The sequence below is a fragment of the Miniopterus natalensis genome, chromosome 14, assembly GCF_054644295.1.
Source record: "Miniopterus natalensis isolate mMinNat1 chromosome 14, mMinNat1.hap1, whole genome shotgun sequence".
NCBI classification, from domain to species: domain Eukaryota; kingdom Metazoa; phylum Chordata; class Mammalia; order Chiroptera; family Miniopteridae; genus Miniopterus; species Miniopterus natalensis.
In genome coordinates, this window is record NC_142094.1 from 53,815,393 (window position 1) to 53,839,220 (window position 23,828).

The window sequence follows — 23,828 nt, forward strand, 5'->3', positions numbered from 1 at the left end:
TGGATCCCGCAACACTCACTGATGCGCCGTCCTTTCCCGCCCCTTCGCTGGGTGCCCGTATTCACCTGGTCTGTGTCTGTCCTCTTCGTCTGCTCGGACGCTCTCCTGCCCCTTGCTGTGCGAGCGCCATGGCGCTTTATTTACCTTAGCTCGATAGTATCGGCTCATACTGGTAAACATTAGCTCTTAGTGATAACAATATGGATTATAGAAATTATTTAATCCACATAGCTACTCTCTGAAGTAGGCAGTTTTATCCATTTCACAGATGAGAAAACAAGGGATTGGTGCAGTTAAGTATTGTGCTGCCAAGTACACGGAAACAAGTGATGGAGCTAAGATTCGAGTCTGAGTTCTCACCTCAAAGGCCCAGAGCATTGAAGCCGCCTTGGAAAGGGAAGGCTCCTATTTACAAAATTCTTTCTCTGTTGAGATTATTTATGTTCTATTTTCTCAGATTTAATCTTTCTTGATGTTAATTAGGTAGTACAATATTTTTCTTCAGGGTATAACATCATAAACTGAAAAATTGCTTTTATGTGTGGTCTTTCATAGACTATTTCTCATTTAATTAAATATCTTTTGTGAGAAATAAAAACTTGGATTGGAAAGATAACTCTTGGGCCTCTGGGTATTTTCTTCTTTCTTGCTTATATTTGTTAAAGGTTTATTTGTTTTACCATCTTTCTCCCTTTCCCTTCTTCCCCTCAGTATATTTACTAATTGGCTCAGTCCTAGTGTACACATAACGTAGTTTTGGAATTGCTAATCCATACCCTTCTGAAAAACAAACTAACCAGAATGTAATATTCTGCTCAGTTGTTTTTGTCTTTATCCTTACAAAAAACTCTTTTCCAAAGTTATTTAGATTAGTTTTTTCCCTCCTATCTTCTACAGTGTGGTTACATTTTCCATTTGTAGCTGAGTTGGGATATTATTTGCATTTCGTTTTGGGTTTCCCCCACATTCTGATTTTTTTGAACTATTTCTTTATTTTTGAGGAGACATGAAACATTACCATGCCTATCAAAAGGGTATACTTGGAGGACTGTTACTCCCTTTTACTATTCCCATTTCTCTCTTCTTCTACTCCATTTCCGCCTACCCCTGTAGGTAACCAGTCTCATTAATTTCTAATTTATCTTGCCTCTTGTCTTTTGGACAAATGAATAGACTTATGAATATCTTCTTCTTTCTTAAATAAAGGGCGGAACGCTGTAGATACTCTTTTATACTTTGACTTAATAATATATCCAGTTTACCCACTTAATATATCCAGGAATCACTCCTTATCAGTCATAGAGCACTTCTAATTCTTTTTCATGGCTGCCTAATATTCCATTGAGTATATGTGCCTTAATTTATTCAGCCATTCTGTGTCTGGGCATTCAAGGTGTTTCCAATATCTTGTAATTACAAACTGCTGCAATGAATAGACTTGAGTCTATATACTTGTGTGTTCTTGTGTATCTTCAGGGTAGATTCACAAGAGTGCCATTGTTAGGTTAAAAGGTAAGTGCACATGTTTTATTGTTGGGTGTCACTAAATTTCTCTCCAGAAAAGCTGAATCTGTGTGTGGTCCCACCAGCAGTGTATGAGAGTGCCTGTTTCCCCACTGCCTTGCCAGCAAATGTGCTGTCATACCTTCTATTTTCCCTAGTCTGGGGGGTGAGAATGATTATTACTCTAATTATGTGTGAGATTGAACATCTTTTCACATGTTTAAGGGCCATTTTTCTATTTTGTTGTGTGCTTTACTTTAAAGGCTTATATCTAATGCACGTTGGTTGTTGGGTTTTTCACCTTCAGCTTTCCAGGACAGTAGTACTTCATAGATACTAGACATTAATACAACTTTCCTGTTTCAGATTTTCCATGGTGGCTTATATTAATTCGGCAGAAAGCACTGGTGGGCAAACTTCCAGGAGACCATGAAGTCTGTAAGGTCACCAAAATTGCTGTGCTATCACTTTCTGAAATGGAACCTCAAGATCTTGAGCTAGAGGTAAGGTGCCATCTCAGGAAATTTTATGAAAACGTGACATAAATATAATAGTAATTATTGTATAGGATTTGGTTTAGTAGGCCAGAATCATACAGTGTTAGAGATGGATAATATCTTTAAAATAATTTAATCTTGTGGTTTTCAAACTTCATTTTAGTAGTGGAACCTTTGTTTCAAAATCTGTGAAATCCAGTATATGAGACACATAAAAGCAGAGCTGCTTTGGTTGAGGTGGCGATGAGGGAGTGGGGATCTGCTGTGAACATTAGTGTACAAATTTTTGGTGGACATTTATTTTCTCTTGGGTATATACCTAGGGATAGAATTACTGGGTCATATGGTAACTCTGTTTAACCTTTTGAGGAACTGCCAGACTGTTTTTCAAAGCAGTATGCTGTTAAAAAAAAAAATCTATACAAAGGTATGAAAAATCTGTGGGGTTCAAATAAATGAGAACATAGATGTTCTTTCTTTAGGGGGTAAAAAAACCTATCCTTTAAAATTTTTATAGGCTAATGTTCCATGTCTGCATATCGTATTTGCTGTATCTCATTGCCTTAATAGATAACTGCATCATTTTCCATATTAGTTTCCCATTAGACATCTGTTTAAAATTTTAGCTCCAGATGGACTTAGATAGATACCGACTTTTAAAGTAAAATCATTTATTTTTATTTTCTTAAACAGCAGCAGCCATATCACCTCTTAATCTTGATTATGAAATCTAAGTTGCTAGAGTAACAGAAAAGCGCCATGGGGCTTTGGTGGTTTTCTTTTTGAGGTCATGTGTATCAGTGAGATAAGGGCCTAAGCACATGCTGCACAGAATTGGCCGGGCCCCTGGAAAAGGGAAAAGGGAAAAGGGATCCCACCGTCGGCACAATGTGTTGTAATCCCGAGAACTCTGTCTAAACAAAGCATTTTAGGACTGGGAAGGATCCCAAGAAGTCATTTTCTCTATCCATGTTTTGTGGTAGGACTTAAAAAGATAGTGGTCTACACTTTTTTCCCCCTAAAGGTAACTGTATGGAAGATTCTAAAGTATTTATTGAAAATGTTTATGTTCAGAGTAATTTTAAATTTCTATTTCGAAGAATCAGTTTTAAGAGGTAGAAATAGACTTCTGGAGAAGTGTAGTGAGTTTGCGCTTTGCTATACAAGTTTGTGCTTTAGAATTCAGGTTTTTGGGGGGGTTATGGAAAAGGTTATTCCATGTATTTTATACATGCCCTGTGGTCTGGGGCGTTACTCCACAATACAACACATTAATATTTCTTAAAGAATCATGAATCAATAGAATGTTCATACTGAGGGAGGTAAACGATGACATCAGTAACCTCACATCAGTTTAGGGTACATTTTGGCATATTGTAAATATGCCAAACTTAAAAAATAAACTTCTGGGTTTCAGAATTTTTTGGATTTTGGAGTTGTTGATAAGGAAGGAGGTTGAGGGGTTATTGGGTCCAAGCCCAGAAAGAGGACAGATTAAAAAAAGGAAAAGAACCCTGGCCGGTGGCTCCATGGTTAGAGCATCGGCCTGCACACCAGAGGACCATGGGTTCAATTTCCAGTCAAGGGCATGTACCTGAGTTAGAGGTTTGCTCCCCCTGGGGGCGTGCGGGAGGTGACCAAGTCAATGTGTCTCTCTCACATTGATGTTTCTCCCTCCCTCCCTGCCTCCCTCCCTCTCTCCCTCCCTCCCTCCCGAAGATCTTGTTTTGCTTATTGGAAGGGAAGTTCAATTAGCTCAGTGTTGGCAGTAGGACTACAAATCTTTTCAACCTCATCCTTAGTTCCCTCGTCTCTAACTGTAGTCAGGAGTACTGTAAAGTTGTAATCATGTTATGAAACCCATGTGAATAGAGTTTTTTATAGCTTTAATTTTGAAGATGCATAAAATTTGCAAGATTCCATTACATCTGAAAACTTGGTCCTGCTATCAGTCTCCACTTCCAGTTTTTCTTCCAGCTTTATTGAGGTATAATTGACAAATAAAATTGTTCATTTCCAAATTTGATACAACAGGGATGGTCCCCCCTCTAAAAAAAATTATAATCAAAGCTTGAACTAGCTTTTGTTCTCATTATGCTTTTTTTCATCCTGTGTGTCTAGTAACAGTTATTTTGTGAGACACTAATAATAAGCATTTGTAACTATTAGCTCATAATAGGAGCCTACCACTTGGTGTAGGAATAAAACTAGTGTGTTAAAAAATGGAATTAGTCTGCACGTAGTTAACAGAATTCTTGTGTACCTTTCTGACTATTTGCTTTGTATGTCGAGACACATGAAATTATATGTAAAACGCTTGACTTTAACCAGGTGGTTGTCTTTAGAACCTCTGTGCCCTTCTCTGGTCTTAACACATCCTGTCCTTTTTCTCACCTTTGTCAGTTGACCCGAACATTTCCTGAAGCCTTTGCTTACTGTTTCTACAGATTTAATCTCTGCACCCAAAGAGTATGTTTTTTGTTGATTTTGTCAGTATGTGAGGATAGGAGGTGAGGGAGTGGTTGACATGTCCAGCTCTTAAGATTCCCAGTAGAGCAGACTCTTGACATTTTCTAAACCAGAACACCTAGTTAACTACCATGAATGAGTATTTAGCACAGATAGCTGTCAAATAATGCCCCTGAAGCATAGAAAATGTGTATTTTGCAATATTTTAAATTTTAGTTGCCAATTTTTAAAAGCATTAATTAACCTCAACTGGAGCATTTTATTCTTCAGTTATATTAACTATAATTATAATCCTAACCTGAATTTTCCACCCCTAAATCCTAAGGATATCCTATCCTGCATTCTTCACCTATCTTCTGTCATAGCCTTCTAAACATTGAAAGTGCAGCTGTGTTTCTGAATATCAGTTGTCTGCTGGGTCATTTTTCTAACTCTTTGAGTTTTACTTTTACCCACAGTGCATGAGCAGTAGCATCACTTCTGTACTTACACTTGAACATTTTACAAGCAGATATTAATAATAATGAATTCTCTCTCTCCCCCTAATTATTTAGCTCTGTAAGAAGCATCATTTTGGAATTAACAAACCAGAGAAGATTATACCATCTCCTGATGACTCAAAGTTTCTTCTGAAGACCTTTACGAATATTAAGTCCAATGTGTCTGCTCCTAATAAAAAGAAAGTAAGAGTTTAATTGATACGGGCTTGGAATTCATTTTTGATTAGTTTTAAATCAAGGGGTAGTTTTCCTGCCAGTGAACTTATTTTCAAACCACTTGTAATATTCCAGCACTGTTCCTGCATGTCCTTAGGATTACTCACTTCTTTCCTAGGCAGCTGTGTATTAGCCTCATGATGCGTTACATTTCATTCCTGCAGTGATAGTAGATTTCATTCTTCACAGGTTAAGGAAAGTAAAGAAAAGGAGAAGTTGGAGAGAAGGTTACTTGAGGAGTTACTGAAGATGTTCATGGACTCGGAATCCTTTTACTATAGCTTGACCTACGACTTGACCAATTCAGTGCAGAGGCAAAGCACTGGGGAGAGGGATCCCCGGCCCCTCTGGCAGAAGGTACTTCTCACGGTTCAGAGCAGAGTTTGCCCTCCAGAATGATTTGTGGGCTCATTTGGCTTTTACAGGAAAACTGAAGCAACAGGTTTCTGAACCGTTTATTCTCTACCTTTTCCAGGTTGATGACCGATTTTTTTGGAATAAATATATGATACGCGATCTTACTGAGATTGGTGTGAGTAGTTGTTTCTTAAATATTCTAAGATAGTTATAGTTAAGCAAATATTTTTAAATTGTTTAAAAGCTCGCTATCATATTTCCCCCTATAGAATGGGAGTTGTTTAGCTAGGGAAAACCAAGGCATTTGGTATTTTAAGGTAGCTCAGAATTCCACTGCTTAGCCACAGGCCTACATTTTAGCAGGTTCCCGTAGGACTGTAGTAATTTAAGGCTGGGGAACTGATGTCCTCAGAGTTCCTATAAAAGAGGTAGTTTGTTTACCCATTGGAAATGAAGCCCAGCTGTCCTTGAATGATACCACGTTATTTAACTTTCCTGTTTCCCCATCTGGGAATTGTAGTAGACAGATCTCCAGGGACATTCCAGTACTGCCAGAATTTGAGTCAGGGAAGATAGGGAGTGTGATGAGGGTACTGAGATTTGGTGATTACTTTCTTCTTTTACTCTGTCACATGTGTTGGAGAATTAGGACTGTCCAAGGTCGATTAATTCATTTATTCAGTCAATCAACAAATATTTGTGGAAGGCCTGCTATGTGTCAGTTACTGTTTTGGACACAAAGTGGGCAAATAGTTGATTAGGGTCATATATTATCTTTTCCTTAACCTTTCAAAACATTTCAAACCTCTGCCCTGGCCAGTGTGTCTCAGTTGGCTGGAGCATCATCCCTGACACAGAAAACTCGGGCTCAGTTCCCGGTCAGGGCACACGCCGGTGGAGCTGTGGCTGCTGTGCCATGGCAGCTCTCAGGCGGCTCTTTTTTGAATGATTGTTATACAGAAAATGGAAAACTCTGCTCCCCTCCATCCCTCCCTCTCTCCACTCCTTCGTGTTCTCCAGTAAGCAGAGAATACAGCTCAAGAGTGGAAGGTTTCTGCTCCTAATAAGCTGACGTGTCGGTGCCGGCTACTGTTTGGGTTAAGAAAGCAGCGGTGCTGTACAGCATAGAAACGAAGCGATGCTCCTATTGTTTCAGACACCAGATGTGGACTTCTGGATTATCCCCATTATCCAAGGTTTCGTGCAGATTGAAGAACTTGTGGTTAATTATAGTGAATCATCTGATGATGAGAAAAGCAGCCCAGAGACCCCGCCTCAGGAGTCTACCTGTGTAGATGACATTCACCCACGATTTCTAGTGGCGCTCATTTCACGTCGCAGTCGGCACAGAGCAGGTGAGCGGAGGGCTGTAATACCATGCAAATCAAATCCGGGCGAGAATGGGAAACCTGCGGGGGTGTTGACATGCTGATGACAATATGGACTTGGAAGCACAGTTGGTTTCAAAGTGCTCAGTCACTCTGTGATGTGATTGGGGACCAGTTATTGGAGAGAGGTGAGTTGGGGAGAGTTAATGAAGGGAGAAAGAAGGGAGGTAGAGAGAGAGAAGAAAGATCGTGCTTCTAAAATACCACTGTCCCACTGACGGGCTGCATTGCAGTAAGAAATCCTTCCTGAGTGCTAGCACCTTTGGGAAAACCCTTCTCTTTCAGTGTGCAGGAGCTAGCTTAGCTTCAACTTGTACAAAACAGTGATGCATACAGTTATGATTTGGGGTAAGTTGATCCAGTTCTGCCTGGCAGTTACACATTAGATCCCCAAGGCTGTCCTGAAAGAGAGAGATTTGGTTAAGAAGCATACTCTAGTCAGGCTAAATCTTTTAAAAATGTTGCTGTTTTCTGTTTTAATTATTTTTTTAGGAATGCGCTATAAACGAAGAGGGGTAGATAAAAATGGAAATGTTGCAAATTATGTGGAGACTGAGCAGCTAATTCATGTTCATAATCATACCTTGTCATTTATTCAAACACGAGGCTCTGTGCCTGTCTTTTGGAGCCAGGTTGGCTACCGATATAATCCAAGACCTCGGCTGGACAAGAGTAAGCATGTCAATTATTTGGTTTGCAAATGATATCAAACAGAATATTTCTTAAAATATTAGATACTATATAAATTTGGATTTGCTTTGCCAGATATTTCATTCAAAAACAATAACACATACAGTAAAATTTAGTAGAAAGTGATATAAACACAAGAGTAATAATGGTTGTTGACAGTTTAATTTAACAATAAAAAATCCCCCAACAATAGAGCAAAACAGCTTATTTCTAATTTTAAATTCTTGGTTTTTTGAAGAATACGTTATTGGATGTTCAGTTTTGGAAAAGGGCAAATGAAGCCAATATTTGTAGAAGGAGGAACTATCTTAAGATGGCATCTACAAGATATGATGCCTTTGTTCAGATGCCTCATTGGGAAATGTCTGTTATTGTTGTTTCAGTTATTGAGTAATTTATTTCAGTATTTTAACTCTAGTACTGGAATAGGTAAATCATATCAATCTAATTAGATTACTGAATGAGGTTGATTTTTTAAATTGTTTACAGAATATTTTCTCTCAAAACAATTTATATTTCTGAGAATTTGGTAAAACTTCAGCTTTTAATGTCCTTGATTTAGAGAGGTTTTTATTTTAAAAAAAATAAAAACATGAAACCTTTTCTGACAAGTAGGCTCGATATACAAATAATCAATATTATAACTTCAGTTTGTACTTTGTTTCCATTTAGTCTAATTGGGGGAAAAAGAAGTCAGAGATCTTTGGCTTAGCATTTCATTTTAAAACATTGATTCTAGAAAATCTTAGTTACATTTGGGCTTTCAATAAATTTTTTAAAAGTAAGAGTAAAGATGGAATAGACACTAATTTCTGTTTTAATCCGGGGAGGAAAAATAGATTTTGTATCACTTCTTTGTAGGTGAAAAGGAAACTGTTGCCTATTTCTGTGCCCACTTCGAAGAACAACTGAAAATTTACAAAAAACAGGTGGGCTTTGATCTGTAGTAGTAAATGTTCCTTCATATTTAGAAATGATTGTGTATCTGTTTCTTTAAATTTTATAAAAATAGCAATGTACTATTCATAATTAAGCAAAATGGCATTTCTCATGAAGTTAAAGAATATTTATAAGCTAAGAGTATTAATATTTTTAAGAAATATTGTTGTCAGCTACTTTAGACCATTTTTATTTTTTACTTTTAATTTTTACTTTTTAAAATCATTTGTATTTTTCAATTATAGTTGACTAGACCATTTTCAGATAAGAGATTAGTCTGCTATCAATTATTATGATTTAAGAAGTATCTAGAGTAAGAAATGAAAGACACCTCTCAGTATCACCCATATAGTCTACCTCCTGGAAATAACAATTTGATATGTATCTTTCAGTATCTTTTTTCTCTGCCCACCTTTCTTATGTATTCACACACTCATGTAGGAATGTGATCATATAAACCAAAATGTGATAAAAACTGTTAGATGAAATACAAGTTCAATAAGATGACCAGATTTCAGATACAGGATTGAACTAGAGCAGTCAGTAACTCTCTGAATCCATTAGCAATGACCAGTCTGAATGTGTAATGCCATGGGATGCATTTTTCTAACAGCAACAAAAATAAAATATGAAGAAATAACCTAAAATCTAATAAACATACAAAAAAGATACCATGGTGGTGGTGGTTGGGTGGGGAGAGGGGAGAATTTCTGAAGAACACAAAAGAAAATCTGAATAATGGAGAGAAAATACCATATTCTTAGAAGGAACGACTCAATATTCTTCAATAGATTTCTGTTCTTCCAAAATTAATATATAAATTTTGTGCAATCCCAAAGAAAGTCCCCTGGGTAATTGTTCTCTGGGTGGTGGGCCCACAGTGGGTCTGACTGACTCACGGTGGCACCACTGTTGCGTTTGCCAGTGATTAGGCATGGACCTGTGTCTGTCTACTGGCAGTTTGGCCAGTGAGGTCTGATGTGAGGGCAAGTCTGCTGGGAGCCTTCTGGGAAAGATTTCCTGCTCTAATAAAAAGAGACACAGGAACCAACAGTCCCTCTGTGGCTGCTGTGTCTGGATTTGGTATGGTGCTGCTATAGTTATATCAAGACCATAAATGAACCAGCCTGAGGATTGACCAATATGCTGAGGGTGGTGGAACAAAAAGATGGAAAGAACTGGTATCAGTAACCACTGAATTAAGCAATTTTGGAACCATTCAACTTTCAGACTTCTGAGATTTGAGTCAGTGGTTTGTCATTTGCAGTAAAACACATCTTGACATGCATATATACACATTCAAAATTTAAGTCAAAAGAGGGCTATACCATATACACTGTTCTGCAACTGTTTTCACTTAGTATCTCATGACTAACCATTTCTCCATTGGTAGACCTTTAGGGTATAGTTTTTGCTCTTATAAAAATTACCCAGAAGACATCTTTTATACTGTATGCTTTATAGAATAAATTCTAGAAGTGAAATGGCTGGGTCAAACAGTCTGTATGTAAAGTTGATATCCACCACTTTGTTGCTCCCCAGAAGATCACACCAGTGTCCACTCAGCAAAATGGGAGCCAGTGCTTATTTCCCCTATATTCACCAGTGCTGTCTATATTTAGCATTCAACTTTTGCCTGCATATAGGTGAAACTAGTTTTCTGTTTTAAAATTTGTATTTCTCTGATTATTAACAAAGTTGTAGTCTCATGTTTATTGGCTATTTATATATTATTTCTTGTGAATATCCTCTGTATCCTTTACCTAAGTTTTTCTTATTGAATTTATATTATTGGTTTTTGTGTTGCAGGTATATTTCCCTAGGTAGTTCTTTTTGTTTGCTCATTTGTTTTTTATCTTTGTATATATTGTCATTTGGTATACAAAGGTTTTACATTTTTATGTTGCCGCATCTGTCTATCTTTTTCTTTATGCCCTGTTTTTAATGTTATGCTTAGAAAGTTGTGTCTCATCTTACAGTTATGGAGACATCATCCCAAATGTTCTAGCTTTTTTATAACTTGAAGAAAAATATTTAGATCCTTAATACATCTAGAACTTATTTTGTATATAATGAGATGTAGGGAGCTAAAGTAAGTTTTTCCTCCCTATAGATAGATAATTATACCAATACCATTTATAGAATAGACTACATTTTCCCCAGAATGATATCATTATTATGTCTTAGATTTCTCAATATACATAAGCTTGTTTCTAGGCCACCTGTCTTGTTCTAAATGGAGTCATTCATTTCTGTACTAGTACCACAGTTTTAATTGCTATAAATTTAGAGTGTGTTTTGCCCTTCAATGGGACAAAATCCTCCTTTATTATTATTAGCTTTCAAATTTTTCCACATATTTACTCTTCCAGATGAACTTTAGAATTAACTTGTCAAGTCCATAGAAAGATCCCCAATCGATTTTTGATTGGGGTTTTTGAGTATATAGATTAATCTGGGGAGACCTGACATCTTTACAGTATTGCCATCTAGCACCATGGTATGTCTCTTCATTTATTCAGGTTTTGTTTTATGTATTTCAGCAAAGTTATATACTGTCCAATATGTAGGTCTTGTATATTTCCTTTAAAAGTATTCTAAATATTTTCAAGACTTGCTATTATAAAGGACCTTGTTTCCATTATGTATTCTAGTTGATTATTGCAAATGTATAAAGTATTAAAAAGATATTAATGCCGTTGATGTAAGCAGTTCTCATAAACGTAAATGTAACAAATGAAAATCTAATTTTATAGGAAAAGATTGATGCTTGAGTGGATTAATCTCTAAGCATAGCTATAAAATATTTCTAAAACATAATTCAAAATAAATCACATTATGATTCTAACATCTAATTAAACTGAATTTTTCCCCCTTACTCTCACAGGTTATTATTAACTTAGTAGACCAGACAGGAAGAGAGAAAATTATCGGGGACGCTTACCTAAAGCAGGTGTTGCTTTTTAACAACTCACACCTCACTTATGTTTCATTTGACTTCCATGAGCACTGGTAAGATGGCTTCCTAAGATGAGACTTGATCAGTTCCAATGGTTGTGGTAGATGCTGCCACAGGGACCTAAGTTTCTCTTTATTGGGAAGGAAAATTTCTTTTCAGTGTTGGAAAGGGAAGGAGTATTATTTGTCTACTTTGTTTTAATTTTCATATGGATTTTATTTTGGCTAAAAATTTAACTTAATCCTGAAATATTTATAGTCTTTCTGTTCCAAAATAACTTGGAGACTTAGAGTTCCATTTTTCCTTTTATCATTCAATTAAAGAATTTCTGGTGCTTTACCTTTGTATTTGAGCCTGAGCCCAGCAGAAGTAATAAAGGCCCCTTACTTAATAAAAATCATCCTCCTGGCTCATTAGTCACACTTCTTTCTCTGTGGGTAAACCTCGCTAGAATTCGCTCTGGAAAATCAACAATTAGTGAACCATTTGATGATAACTTTAACTTGTGTATATTCTGAAAGCAAGGTTCTTTTGTCATGACCCTGGCTCTAACGTGGGTTCATTTACCTAAGTGTTGAAAATTTGGTGGGGAGAGAAGCTTTTGATATCTTTATGTTCCGGTATATTCTTAAGTATATTTTCTTCCACAATGCAGATTAGCTATAAACATTTATGTAATTGCCTATATAAATTATAATAGTGTTAACCTCATGTACTTAAAGTAATAACTTTCCTTAATTTTTCCAAACTACCTTAAATATCATGTCTTCAGTTTAAGATTTTCTCTCTTTGGGCTTGTGTTTCAGCCGAGGAATGAAGTTTGAGAATGTTCAAACGCTAACGGACGCCATTTATGACATTATTCTGGACATGAAGTGGTGTTGGTACGTATTTCTTATTTCATGAGAAGTCAGCTTGACAAACTCTTGCTCTGTGAAATTGTGTATTTGTTTAGCACCACTAAGCATTAAAATAATAGCAGCGAGCTGAGCAAGCACTTCTGGTTTTCTTGTTTTGCTTCCCAAGTCCTGTTCTCCTTTTAAAGAGAGGGTTAGTTGTTCGGCATTGTTAGCTTTGAACAGGGAGAGGGTCAGGTGGTTGGGCAAAGTGGAGTGAAATGCCCTTGACTATTCTTGCATCCCTTCTCACGCTTCATAGCCCAGTGTTCTCTTTCTTGTCATCCCTGATGGGGAAGGGAGGCTTAGAGGTACTTGGTCTCAGTTTCCAGGCTTTTAAAGTTATCAGAGAAGGATGATGGTTCTCAGCCTACAGGAGGGAGATGCATGAAGAAGAAATTGGCTTAAAGGACAGAACAGAACTGTCAATTGGACTTTAAGGCCACCAGTGGCCAGAGAAATGAGATGAGCGAGGCATGCTGCACGACTCCTCACTAGGTGGTAAAGGGAATGAGTGTGTTCAAGCTGATTCAGATGCATTTCTTCTTGGAGTCAAAAAGGAGGGACAGGATGGTGTTTTAAAGTGCCTTTTGGTTTTAAGTGTGCAGAAAAGCATAACTCAGGGTTGTGTCAGCTCTGCCTAGTAGTTGTGTGACTTGGGGCAGGTGACTGCACCTGTTTTTTTCTTTTCAAAATAGGGTAGTAATACCTTCCTTGTTGAGTTATTGCATAAGTTAACAGTGTCTACAGAGGACTCCGGAATGCCTGCCACATCATGATTACCCAAGCAAAAGGATAACCAATGCTGCTTTTCTTATTGTTAGGCTTTAAAGAATTGTGGTTTTTGAAAAACATATTAAAGTATTTCATGTGAAATAATCCCATACTGTTTTTGACAAGGGTTGATCAAGCCGGGGTAATATGTAAACAAGAAGGGATTTTTCGAGTTAATTGCATGGACTGCCTGGATCGCACCAACGTGGTTCAAGCTGCCATTGCACGAGTGGTCATGGAGCAGCAGGTAATTTGGAGTCTGTTAGATTGTAAATATTCATTTTTAATTTTTTCAAGCATAAACAAATAACTAAAATCTTTGTTCTTTAGAACATTAATGGCATACAAACGTCCTTGTTGCATTAAAACCTGGAAAGCATAACCTCCACTAGAAATAACTTGAATCAAGTGGCATTTTCTTAAGTACTCATTTCAAAAATGTGAGGCCCAACATTTTAAAATTTATTGGGTGGCACTTAAAAAAAGGTCACTTACCTTTTCCTCCCATCTCTAAACCCTCCCTTCTGTATTCGGAGCTGGGAGTCTGTACATTTCATTTCTGCTCGGCCGGCTGGCTTCACGTCAGGCTCTGCCAATAGTGGGCCCTAACAGAGGACCCTGAGGCTGGAGGAGAAAAAGGGACCAGCTTCCCCACCTGTGTTCTATTCCTGTCAGCAGTGCCATCACGGGCATTGGTTCCTTTGGCACCACAGAACCGCCACTTGCCTTTATGCCCCAGTTGGTGGCAGCTGCTTCCTGTAGGCATTATGTCTATTACCCATGTCCCCTTTTAGAGCTTTTTACTCTCTAACACCTGAGTTATTCAAAGGTGGAAATTTCTAGCATGATTTCTAGGGTGTTTTGTGTGTTTTTTTTAATAGAATCCAGTGACTGTCCTTTGAGGATGTGAGTCTGTTCCTTCTAATGTCTCATTGAAGCAGTCAGGCTTTTGAGTCCAAGCCCTGGCTCTTCCACATACTAGGTGTCGACCCCATGCAAAGAACTTAACCTCTTCAAACTTCTGTCTCCTCATCTTTAAAATGGAATAGTAAGGATATTGATTGCATAGGGTTGTTATGAGGAGTAAATGAGATAATTATTTTAACAAGCTCTTGGGCCCTGGCTGATGTGGTTCTGTTGGTTGGACCATTGTCCCATGCACCGAAAGGTCACAGGTTTGATTCCCGGTCAGGGCACATACCCAGGTTGTGGGTTCATCCCAGTTGGGGTGCATGCAGGAGGCAACTGCTCCAATGTTTCTCTCACGTCAATGTTTTTCTCTGCCCTTCTCCCTTCCTGTCTCTTTAAAATCAATAAAAACATGTTCTTCGGTGAGGATTTCTTAAAAAATTAAAGTAAAATAAAATAAAATAAGCTCTTGGAACCCTAGCCCAAGCACAGAGATAATATTTATTGGGCAATTAGTGCTCTGCTACTATTAATACTGTTGTTTCAATGTACTGTTTTGATAGTTTCACTTCACAGGGAAGCATAAAACAAATACAGAATATAATAGCATGCACATTAAAAATTACACCAAATACCATAAATATTTCATTCTATTTTTTCACCTGTAGCAATTCATAAAATTATCTTTCAAGTGGTGGTTTATTTTGAAAAAGTTAGAAAACACCGTTTCTTTCATTTAAGCATACTAAATTGTATATGAACATAATACCTTTTTTTGCAGTATACATTTTATGCTATGGTGTCCTGGTTTATATGTAATTAATCCACCAATGTGTTTATTTTAGCTGAAAAAATTAGGTGTGATGCCCCCGGAGCAGCCACTACCAGTGAAATGCAATCGGATCTATCAGATAATGTGGGCCAACAACGGTGACTCCATTAGCAGACAGTATGCTGGGACAGCTGCTCTGAAGGTAAATATCTGTAGCAAGCATTTTTGAATCATTCTGTGGGACACAGAATGTAGTTTAAGACTATCTTTGTTTTTGAAACAAAGGTATGTGGGCTACAGGTAGTAGCTGACTCCTTTCTAGAATGTTTCACTAAGGCAGGGGTCACACATTCATATTTTTGCTGGGGCCAGGTAATGTGACTCAAGCAGGCCACCCGTTAGATTAAAGGGAGAGACGGGCTGTGTAGACCTAGGGAAGAGCCTATGTTGTCTCAGGAGGGTGCTGTTCTGCTACTTCCTTACAGGGATGGAGGCCCAGTGTTGCTAGATCCTCCAGTTTTTCAAGAGAGTTTGGAAATCTCGAATTGTGTGATATATTTGGTTTTAAAAACTTTATATAGACAAAACAAAACATGTCTGTTGATGGAATTTGATCCCTAGTATGATAATTTGCCTCCTAAATTTGTATCCCCACCCTGCCTCTTACTAGCTCTGTTACCTTAGGCAAGTCACTTAACCTCTCTCTCAACATTCTTCAGGAGCACACATGGAACATTTTCCAGGACAGATCATATGTTAGGCCACAAAACAAGTCTCAACAAGTTTAAGAACACAAAAATTATATCAGGTGTTTGTTTGTCTGTTGTTTTGTTTTTATTACAATAGTGGTATGAAATTAGAAATTAATAACAGGAGGAAAGTTTGAAAATTCACAAATATGTAGAAATTAACACTCCTGGACAATCAAAGGATACCACAGAATTACATAGGATCATGAGACTATATTGAACAATTATATGAGAACAAATTGGACAATTTAGAAGAAATAGGTAAATTTTTAGAAAGTACAACCTACTAAGACTGAATTATGAAGAACCAGCAAATCTGAGCAGACCGGTGAGTAAGAAGATTGAATCATTAAGCAAAAACCTCTCAACAAAGAGAAGCCCAGGACCAGATGGTTTCACTAGTGAATTCTACCAAACATTTAAAAAATTAACGCCAATGCTTCTCAAATTCTTCCAAAACACAGAAGAGGAGGGAACACTCCCAAACTCGTGTGATGAGGCCCTGATACCAAAGCTAGATATGAACACTACGAGGAAATAAAACTGCAGGCCAGCATCCCGATGAATATGGGTGCAAAAATTCTTAACAGAGACTAACAAACCAAATTTAACACTGTCACACACCATGATCACATGGGAGTTATCTCTGGGATGCAAGGATGGTTCAACACATGCAAATCAATACATGTGGCATCCTGTATTAGTGGCATGAAAGATAAAAATCATAGAATCTAATAGATGCAAAGTAAGTTTTGAGGGTCTAATGTACAGCATGGTAATTATAGTTAATAATGTATAACTGAAATTTGCTAAGAAACTAGATCTTACTCTCACCACACACACACACACGAAAATTGTGTGAGGTGATAAGTGTGTTAACCTTAATATAATCAGTTCACTACACACAAACACACACATACATATATCAAGTGATCATGTGGTGTTCAACCTTAAATTTATGCTAGTCTACTTCTCAGTTATATCTCAATAAAGCTAGGGAAGAAAGAGAAATATTTTTTCCTTTGATATTAAACTTCTTTGGACTCAGCATTCATGTCTCTCTCTTCTGTAATAGATTCTTATTTAATTACTGTTTCCTGTGAATTACTTAACTAGTTGGCAGTGTCTTCTTCCAAAGTTGTCAGTGTTAGGACAAGGTCTGTTTCTGAGGTTGCCTTGGGTGGAAATAATGGGATTGGGATGGGGGAAAAAGGGACTATGCTTTCTTTGCCTTAAGTTTAAGTCACTACCTCTCTAGGGACTTGTTCTGACACTTTTGTTGTCAAAGCAAGAGAAACAAAACAATTTAAATCCTCATTGGCTTATTCTACAGGGATTGTGATGTACAGTGAGGTACAGAAACCTGCTCTCTATATATACACACATCCACATACACAGGTCAGATCTCATTGTAATTTGTGGTTTTTCAATATCATACCAAGTTGAGGCTTGAAAACCTTTTTGGTTTGGTTTTGTTGTTTGTTATGTAATAAGTTTTGACCTGTAAATTCTCAAAATTCTTTAGATTGCCAAGAATGGCTTTACCTTAAAGCACAATCTCTAACTGAAGACTTGTTGCTACAAATAGCATGCTTATTTGACATGCTTGGGTCAGAGTCAAATAGTAATAGATATTTTAATTTAACTAATTATTTGGAAATTATAAAAGCCTAAAGAATTCCAGTCTTGAAAGCCACATTGACTTTGGGGACATTCTTATGTTTAAATGAATTGTCAAATGACTTTTTCTTTGACAGGGTGACTTTACGAGGACAGGGGAAAGGAAGTTAGCAGGAGTTATGAAAGATGGTGTTAACTCAGCAAATAGGTATTACCTGAATCGATTTAAGGATGCTTATAGGCAAGCTGTCATAGGTAAGGAACGTAAAAGCCTTTCTTTAAAATCTGATATTCCTTCTGTGACTGTTTTACAGAAACCAATGTTATTAACATAGTTCGTATGTTTTATAATATACTTGTGCTTCTATATTGAGCATCTTACCCAGTGAATCAAATTCAAAATTTTAGAAGATTAGAATTTGACGCATTTTTTAGGCTGTAGCAACACAAGAAACCACTTATTTACATACGTATTTGTCAGTTTACTGTCCATTTAAGAGAAGGCAGGGTTGAGGCTCCTGGAGTATGGCATAAGGCACCCTAAAACCTCATCAGCTCCATGTTCTGTTTGTTTTTCCATTAAGGCTGAGAGATGGAAAGAGAGAATTTTCTTTCTCTCCATGACATTTATCATGTGTTCTTGCTGTGGACAAATACTCCTTTCTCTCCATAGATGTGATTTAATAGGATATTAGCATATCAGATTAAGAGTTTATTCTAACCATTCTTAGTCGTTTCTTAGAAGAGCAAATGGAGGGTAGATTGCCCAGTGGTATTCATGCTTTGGCATGTTTTAAATTTAATTTTCATTAAAATATTACCTGATAGGATTTAAGTAAATGTAGAGTGTTCTGGAATAGAACCAAATGTGACACCTTATGGTCTTTGAGAATATTTTTTAAATCCTGTTTTTAACTTGATATTTATCATGAAATAGCAGGGCCTAGACACAAGTCAGTCAGGAATTTGAGAAGTATAGTGTAAAGAAGTTCGGTTTGTTTGCCATAGATAGGGTGTGTGCTGACTGGAAAACAGGATTTTAGCAGTTTATTAAAGGAAAAATAAGATACCTTCCTCCTGTTGGTTAATCTAGTGACTCAAGTATGTCCTTGAGGACTCGGATTCTGTCCGTCTCTCAGTTTGACCATCCATAGCATCACCTTCATCCTAATCCTCAAGCTGGACCTCTCCAAAGTTGAGACAGAAAGACCAGAGGCAGTCTGGGCTATTGCTTTCCCTTGTAGGGCTGGTGGTGTCCTATCTCTCCCAGAAGCCTCCTCCAGTCTCATTGTCCCAAACAACTATAGGGAATGGGATTATAGTGGTTTGTTAAAGTTTGAGCCACATGCCACACCAGGAAGAATTTAGCTCATCTCTTCAGATCCTTTGCCCATTTTAAAATGGGCTTGTCTTTTTATTGCGTTGTAGGAATTCTTTATATATTCTGGATACAAGTCCCTTATCAGGTGATTTATAAATATTCTTTCCCATTCTGTGGATTGTCTGTTCACTGTCATGTTATTTCTCTTTGGAACACAAAAGTTTTAAGTTTTAATGATGTTCAGTTTATCTGTTTTTTGTTAGTGATTTTAGTGTCCTATCTCCCTGCCGCCCCCCCAAAAAACATGTCTAATCAAAGGTATCAAATATTTACTCCTGTTTTCTTATAAGACTTAGTTTATGGTTTAGATCTTCATTTTCTTTTGTTTTTTAAAAAATGTATTAGTAAACTAAGGTGATGATAGATATTAACGCTTTCTACTCTAGATTTGATGCAAGGCATTCCAGTGACAGAAGATCTTTATTCCATATTTAACAAGGAGAAAGAGCATGAAGCTTTGCATAAGGAAAATCAGAGAAGTCACCAGGAACTCATTAGCCAGCTCTTACAGAGTTACATGAAGCTACTGCTGCCTGATAATGAAAAGTTCCATGGGGGCTGGGCCCTCATTGACTGTGACCCCAGGTGAGTTGGAGTGGTGTCCTGGTAACTAACGTGCTTACATTTCTGATGCTCAGTTTTCGTAATTAATGCTAGGACTTGTCCATAAAGCTGTGGGCATGGATGCATGGTGCATGGCAGTGTTCAAATACAGGGCTGGTGCTAAGGCAAGCTGACTGAGGCACTCGCCTTCAGTGCATAATTAAGGAGGCACTAAAAAATTCAGTGAGAAATATTTAATGCAGTATTTGATATTAAAAAGTTTTAAAACTATGGTTCAGCTGGCTGCGTGGGTTTTACCCCCTCAGAATCTAGGTTTATTAACAAAACCATCTAATTATAATCTTCATGATTATGAGTTAGAGACATTTCAGGAAATTCTAGACCAAGCTCCGAGAATAAAAGGCTCCATTTAGATTTTTGTCACTGTAAGATGTTTATGTTTTCTAATTCTTTCTTAGATGATCTGTTGCTACGTTTGAGTGTGAGAGCATCTCACCGCCTCATTTACTTGCCAAAGCACATTCACCACTGTTGTCCGCATCCTTACCTTCTTTCTTGTGGTCACTGGTGGGCAAAATAGGCCTGTCAGAGTTAGAGTCAAAGATTCTGTAGGTTGTCCTATCAGCCCAGGTCTCATTGGCCGAGGTGCTGTCTTCCCTGTCTTGTGGGTGCATAACATGTAAGCCAGTGTCTGATGGAGAATGGTTCTGTGTCAAGTCTTCGGTACAGACAGTGACTTGGATCTAAGGAGAGATGGGCAGGGCGCTCCACTGCTTACTAGAACAAAAGGATTGTCTGAGGGAATGACGTATTGAGGCCAGGGAGGCCTTGGACTTGAGGAATTTCTGTGGGCTTTTCCATGTCAGGGACTGACTGCTCAGGTTTGAGATTCACTCTGGTTTTGGAAGGATCCCCCTCTAAGGCTGACCACACCAGAAGTGGTTGTGTCTGACAACGGTTGGGGTGTTAGCTGCTTGGGCATTTGGGTTGTTTTCACCTCTGGCCGTTGTAATTAGTGATGCTGTGAATAAGTTTTGTTTGAACACCTGTTTTTCTTTTGGGTAGACCTAGGAGTGGAAATTGCCAAGTCATGCATAATTCTGTAACTTTTGAGAAACCACCAAACTATTTTCCACAATGGCTGCACCATTTTACATAACCACTAGCATATATATGAGGATTTCAATTTTTCTGTATCCTCACCAACACTTACCATTTTCCATTTTTAACTGTCATTCTAGTGGATGTGAAGTGCTATCTCATTGTGGTTTTGGTTTGCAGTTTCCTAATGACAAATAATGAGGATTTTTTTCTTGTGACTTTTGGCATTTGTTTATCTTTCTTAGAAAAATGTCTATTTAAGTCCTTTGCCCATTTAAAAAATTGGGTTGTGTCCTTTTGTTGAGTTGGGTCATGTTTGTGTAAATAAAGTTTTACAGGGACCAGGGCCAGGATTAGGGTGAGGCAAGTGAGACAGGGTTGTACATGTATAGGCTCAGATCCTGTCTTTTTAGAAAATGTTAATGTTTTGTTCATCATGATATTTTTGCATTAATTTTTATTTTTAAAAATACTGCACTAAAAATTATCCTGATGGCTGAGGTTTTTTCCACCCCCTTAAATATTGCACCAGAGACCACTGCCTCACTAGGCTCTCTGCAGTCACGACCCTATTTAAATGTTTGGCAGAAACAGTTATGGCAAGCAGTTTACAAATAGCCGTAGGCTGGGCAGCAGGAATGGCTGCGTTACCTTTTTCATCACCGCCCGCGCCCCAGCGGGAACTGTCCAGCACAGCCTGGCTGCTGGCCTGGTTTCTGCCCTCCCTGGGGCGCACCTAATGCCCACCCCCGGCCCCAGGCCTTTTTCTCTCCAAACACCGAGCTCAGCTCAGTTCGTTCCCCCGTGGACAGCCTCTGGCGCGTACAGATCGGACCTCTCCAGCCTGGGCGTGTCCTTCCCCTTCCTCTGAAGTGGGAAAGGAGAGCGGCGCACTGCCCAGGCGCCCTCCGCATCTCCGCAAGCCCGCCGGGTATTTCCGCCACCGCAGCTTCGGCGCCGAGTAGCCGGCCCCTCCCTCTACCGGTAGTGGAGCGGCGAGGCAGCCCCGGCTTAGCCTGTGACAGGGCAGGGCACGCGCTCCGTCGCGGTGCCAGTCCACCTGCCAGGCCCCTCCAACCCCTTCGCGAAGGCCTCTGCGAGCTCTGCCAAGGCCAGCGGCCCCCCGGCGCCCCTCCCCGCGGGGCTGGGGTCCCGGCTCTCCTGGAGGGTCCCCTGGGCAGACCTGCCGCGCATGCGCTCTGGGCGCGTGCCGCGGCGGAAGTGGGCGGCCGAAAGCGAGACGTCTTTCTGGGCGGGGCTTGGCGCGGCCGCTCTGCGGTTGCCGCAGTCGCCGCCGTTGCCGCAGTCGCCGCGGGCGTGAGGGCGGGCGCGGGTGGCCCTGCCAGCTTGGACTCCTCGACGGACCGACGGACAGACGAGATGCCGCGCTCCCACAGGCCTCCGCCCACCGCCCAGCGGTCAGCCAGCACCGCGGGCAACGCCGCCGACCCCAAGCCTGAGGGCGGCAGCCTGGCCACAACTTTCAAGATTTTTCTCCTTTTTGCAGGACTTATGGTTAAAGTTCCTGTGGGGCTATATTTTTCTTGTAAATTACTCCTTTTCCAAAGTCTCCTGCTCATGTCCCCAGATGACAGTGGCTTTTACGCCACCATTGTCGCAGTGGTCGGGCTGCACGCAGTCCTGTCCGTCTTCGTGTTCGTCGTGTGGAAGGAGGGTCTGCCCGGCGCGCGGGGAGCCAAGCGCGACTAGGGCGCCTTCCCCGCGGCCGGCGGGCGCCGGGGCTCTCGGCGGCGGGGCGGGCACGAGCCCCGGCCGCTCCGCGGGGAGGGCGGGCGCGTGGGGACGGAGCGCCGGCGTGCCCGCTGCTGACCGAGGTAAAGTGCGGGGGCGACATTTTCTCGAGTGCCTGTTACGTGCCAAGTGCTTTTTTTTTTTAAAGACATAATGTTTTTGACTGAGGATCACGCCTGACTGATGTAAATATTAATGCCAAAATAGGAAAGGAGGGTTAGGTGACGCTAATTAATAGATTTTTTTCATATTAAAATACGTTGTGACGTAATTTTAATGACTTGGCTCACGCAACGATTTTCAGGACGCACAGGAGTATCGGTGGGCGGGCCTGAGCCCCGCGCGGCCCGCGGCCCGGAAGCTGCGGGCCGTTGGTTTATGGGGCTTTTCTCCACTGATTGATTAGCTAGTGCTCATTTTTGATCCATTGGTGTATTAGTGGGCCCTGGTATCTTAACTCATTCATTGTATTTTTGGCTGTATTTCAATAGGTGAGAATTGAGAATTTGTTATTTTAGATTAAGACTAGATACGCTGCAACAGGGTGTTGCTGATGTAAAATACTGCAGTTTAAGCTTTTGGTAGAATTTTCTCTGCAGTCCTGGTTTAACAGTGACCTCATTCTGACGCAGATTAAATGGGACTCAAATTACATCTGCAAATGATTTTTTCCCCTGCTGTTTTCCATTTGTTTTTCAGTAGCGTTTTGATAAGTCTTGGCAAATACGTGTGGAGTTCTAAGGCAGAATTTTCCACTCTTTCAGTGCAATTTTGAGACTAATAGAATCTAGATTAATTTCCACCTTTTGTTTGGAAAGGCTGTTATTAATATTAGGTGAATATTAGATTAAAAGTTATGAGTTCAGAGTGTCCCTGTGTTATCTGTTGATTTTGTAGATTTTATATGTTGACCGTTTTACTTGTAATCTTACAAACATGTGCATTCTACTGTAGTTTTTGGTATAGTGGTTCATCAACACTCGTCTAGAGTTAAACCTTTAAAGTAGAGATAAATATGGCAGAATGGACTTAGAATGAGGAAATGTTTGCTTGTTCCTTAAAAGCCAAGTAAATTAATCTAAATAAGGAAAATGCATAGTAGCTTGGGCTTGGTTCCATTTTTGCATGTTATATTCATGTAAATTCTTTCAAAGGATGCATTCTACATGTGCAAAAATAACCTTAACTGCAGTGTCATTTTAAGGGTTAGGCCATGTGAGTTCATCATCTAGACTATTTCTTTTCTTCCTTCTCAACCTCACATATTTCTTTCTTTCCATTTCCTTCCTTTACTGTTGTCCAACCCCACCCCCATCCATTGATTATTTGACCCCATCCCCCAATCTTTTATCATAAGTGGATATTCTGTAAAAAATAAGCTGGGCAAGTATGTAGATGAAAATAAAAATGTTTAATTGCTTGTGTCATGTTTGTTTAGCCTCATTGATGCTACTCACAGAGATGTGGATGTGCTGTTACTGCTTTCTAACTCTGCCTACTACGTTGCCTAGTAAGTTGCTTGATTTAAAGCTTTTAATTTTGTTTTTAAGTCTGAGTAAATTTCCATTGTAGGAAATTAAGAGTCTGGTTTTGTTATATATTTTAAGAAATGTCATTGAACCCCTTTACCTTAAATAACTGTTACGTCACTCAGATTTCCTTTTATTGATATGAAAATGATTTTTTGTTATAATCAGTGTGTTTATGTAATATTCTTTTAGCATTTAGTATTTCCTATATATCTCCCTGGTTTTGATGTATTCCACATATTTTTATTGTTATGACCACGTGT

The 23,828-nt window shown here is 39.1% G+C and overlaps 1 protein-coding gene across 2 annotated transcripts in view; it reads left to right on the plus strand.

The window, feature by feature from the left end:
• Positions 1 to 23,828, plus strand: part of INPP5F (inositol polyphosphate-5-phosphatase F) — a 59,212-nt gene that overhangs the window by 27,495 nt on the left and 7,889 nt on the right. For both annotated transcript variants that reach the window (XM_087823988.1, XM_087823989.1), the window contains exons 3-16: positions 1,870 to 2,006; positions 5,024 to 5,152; positions 5,375 to 5,542; positions 5,661 to 5,717; positions 6,699 to 6,897; positions 7,423 to 7,602; positions 8,482 to 8,549; positions 11,447 to 11,571; positions 12,325 to 12,402; positions 13,315 to 13,435; positions 14,943 to 15,071; positions 17,376 to 17,493; positions 19,006 to 19,204; positions 23,475 to 23,546. In XM_087823988.1, coding sequence (XP_087680114.1) covers positions 1,870 to 2,006; positions 5,024 to 5,152; positions 5,375 to 5,542; positions 5,661 to 5,717; positions 6,699 to 6,897; positions 7,423 to 7,602; positions 8,482 to 8,549; positions 11,447 to 11,571; positions 12,325 to 12,402; positions 13,315 to 13,435; positions 14,943 to 15,071; positions 17,376 to 17,493; positions 19,006 to 19,204; positions 23,475 to 23,546 — 1,780 coding nt within the window. The remainder of the gene's footprint in view (positions 1 to 1,869; positions 2,007 to 5,023; positions 5,153 to 5,374; positions 5,543 to 5,660; positions 5,718 to 6,698; positions 6,898 to 7,422; positions 7,603 to 8,481; positions 8,550 to 11,446; positions 11,572 to 12,324; positions 12,403 to 13,314; positions 13,436 to 14,942; positions 15,072 to 17,375; positions 17,494 to 19,005; positions 19,205 to 23,474; positions 23,547 to 23,828) is intronic.